The 3,180-nt window shown below is 26.3% G+C and overlaps 1 protein-coding gene across 1 annotated transcript in view; it reads left to right on the forward strand.

Moving 5' to 3' along the window:
* Window positions 1-2,599, forward strand: part of LOC105624147 — a 41,790-nt gene extending 39,191 nt beyond the window's left edge. Inside the window, exons 6-9 of the mRNA XM_012205504.1 lie at window positions 90-228; window positions 1,187-1,309; window positions 1,372-1,761; window positions 2,559-2,599. Of these exons, the coding sequence (XP_012060894.1) occupies window positions 90-228; window positions 1,187-1,309; window positions 1,372-1,761; window positions 2,559-2,599 (693 nt within the window). The remainder of the gene's footprint in view (window positions 1-89; window positions 229-1,186; window positions 1,310-1,371; window positions 1,762-2,558) is intronic.
* Window positions 2,600-3,180: the final 581 nt, after the last annotated feature.

Here is a 3,180-nt window from a genome sequence, read left to right on the forward strand (position 1 = left end):
TTGTTAATATAATCTGTAATAATTAAATTTCTTTTTACTTTCTCTTTAAATTTTCTAGTTGCATATATTGTTATCAATATTGAATTCAGGGATGGGCAAAAAGACGCGGATCAGCTCCAGTTGGTCTTCTATCGAAATTGGACGATTTTACTTCAACGAATATATCTACCAGAGTTGATCATAATTGCAGACGTGGATCAGTACCAACTGATATTACTAAACATCAAGGTAAAACATATATTCTTCTATTTATGCACATATTAGATTTAAAAAATATATAGAGAGAGATTGTAAACATAAATTATAATTATAAATTTCATCAAACTAATAGAATTTTATCAGTTTACATTTCCGAAAAAAAAAACTAATAGAATTTTATCAGTTTACATTTCCGAAAAAAAAAAAAACGGATCAATTTATCTCACTTTTTACTAATAACTTTTAACATTTTGATCAATCTCTTATAAATCGAGATATACAATATATATATTTATACTCTTAAACAAATAAAATTAACTTTATCGAATAATTTATATAAAAACATCTTATGTAACAGATAAATTACATAAAAACATCTTATGTAACAGATAAATTACATATATGATTCGAATTTGAATTACATATATTGAATAAAATATTTTGGATTAACAATATTGGATGCTATATAATGCTATATAATAAATATAACTTTAGATTTATAACAAAACTTTTATTATTTATAATGCGGTATAACGAATGTGTTAAATAGAAAGATTTATTGTTAATAATGCTTTATTAATATATTCATAAAAAATATTTTAAAGATAATATAATACTAATAGAAAAATAACGATAAAAATAATAAACATTACTACTAAATAAAGCAAAAGTAAATTAATTTCAGTTATTTTATAGTTTAACAAATTTTTATTTAAAAAATGAAACTTAAATTTATAATTTTTATTTAGAAGTATAGTTTATATATATAGTATATACTTAAGCCCGATTGTACCAACGTTATTTTAATTTTAAGCGAGGTTTAAAACTCTTTCTATCTCATTTTAAAACCGAAAAGAGACAGGGAGGGACAAAGAGAGTTTTAAGCCTTGCTTAAAATTAAAGTAACGTTGATGCAATCGGGCTTTACATTGTGAATATATATTCTTTTATATTTTATTTCATTATCTTTTATATTTTATATCATTAGGTGGAAGTTGTAACCGATTAACTTTAGGATATCGAGGAGACAATTTTTCGGATCTACGAAGATCTAGTCTTCCGCAAGAGACTGCATTAGGAAATCTTTTAGAAAATGTCCTCACTTTAACTCGTAAGTATATTTTAATGGTATTATAACACAGAAATGCAATTTTACATTAAATTATATTTCAGGCGAGCGTGAAAGCATTTCAATAAACAACAATAATAATAACAACAATAACAGTAACCGCAGCAACAATAACGGCATTAGTAAATTTGATAGTATCGTGTCCGGAATGCTTTCTCCAAGACGAGGATCAATACCAGCAGACATATCCGAATTACGTCGCGATCTCTTTAGTAGGAATAATGTAAATAATAAACCGCGAAACCGGAAAAAAATTTTAAGAAGACGTAGTAGTGGTGGTCCAGAAATGTTCACCTGTGGATCTACCGATGGAAATGACAATGGTACATGGCTCAAATGGAAGAGAGACATAGGAAAGCGCGATCCTGTCCCCGAAGCATTTGTCAAACGACGGGGATCTCTACCCATAGAGATGGTGGCTGTTTCACATGCTGGTCGGTACAACCATAGATAAAGGAGGATGTCGTAACACAAGCGGGTACAAATATGTTTTCCAAAAATATACGTATTGTTCATTTTTATTTTCTGAGAAAATGGTTGCATTTCGGACAAAAAAAATTGTGCAACTGAAAATTTTTACTAAATTTTTACTAATTTTTATTAATTTTTACAAAATCAATTGTAATCGATATATTCAAATATAAACAAATAATATTAATTTTATTTAATATAAAATACTTGTACATCAGCTTGTTTACAACAATATTGGAATAAAAATTAAATATACAATACAAATAAATTTTAATTTAATTAACTTATTATTTTATGAGCTTTATTTTAGTTGTTACGATATTCTTTTAATTTTAAATTATGTCGAAATTTTTATTTTAAAAAGTATCATGAAATAAATTAATTTATCATATAATATGTGCTTGTCAAGCATAGTGAAAACTTTCTATAGAGTCAATATTTTCTAAATATATTAAAATGCACATATTAATTATAGATTGATATAGTTTATAAAAGATTAAATATTTCGATTTTTTTGTTTCTTATTCAGAGATGTTTAAATTGAGAATATTACACACAACATTTTTACGTTGTATATACAATTATTAGGTTTTTTTAATGCATATAGTGTAAACTGCATCCTTTTCATCTACCTTTTTTTGACAAACATTAACAAAATTTAAACAAATTTTTATTCTACCCGTAACAAATCATCACGACACCAATCATAACAACAGCCAAATATCTTAAGTTATACTGATAAAATTTCTGTTTATTGTAGGATCAACATCAGCACGTAGATCTAGCCTGTGGCGGTTTTAGTTATGCTGTAGAAAAAACAGGGCCGTCCATGCAGCGGATTAAATCATCACAACAGTCTTTCCTTAAATTATCAGCAGTAACATCAGCGACGATCGATTACTGATTTTTAAAATTGTCAATATTAAAGACATTTTTATCGATTGCAAATGTGAGCAAGTAAATATTGTAATTATATTTTTCATGATTTTAAATAAGTGTTATGAAAACGATAAATCAATTTATACTTAAATCGCGTGAATTGGTTAATATCGATATGATTGTGATATCACAAGTATTGTGATATGTTCTTGCATACACTAGATAAATCGAAAGTAGTTGGAAGATTTTGATTGTTAATTGAGATGTTGCAAATTTATGTTATGTGTATAGATATAATATTGAATATCGAAACATTAGACCATATAATCTAATAAATAAAAAAACAGAGAGATGGAGTAAATGAGTGAGTGAATGAGTGAGTGAGTGAGTGAGAGAGAGAGAGAGAGAGAGTGAGAGAGAGAGAGAGAGAGAGAATAAAAAGAAAAAGAAGAAAAAGAAATAGAAAGAAAAAAAATATATACAAATATGTAGGACATATTTTA

The sequence above is a fragment of the Atta cephalotes genome, assembly GCF_000143395.1.
Source record: "Atta cephalotes unplaced genomic scaffold scaffold00073, whole genome shotgun sequence".
Classification (NCBI taxonomy): Eukaryota; Metazoa; Arthropoda; class Insecta; order Hymenoptera; family Formicidae; genus Atta; species Atta cephalotes.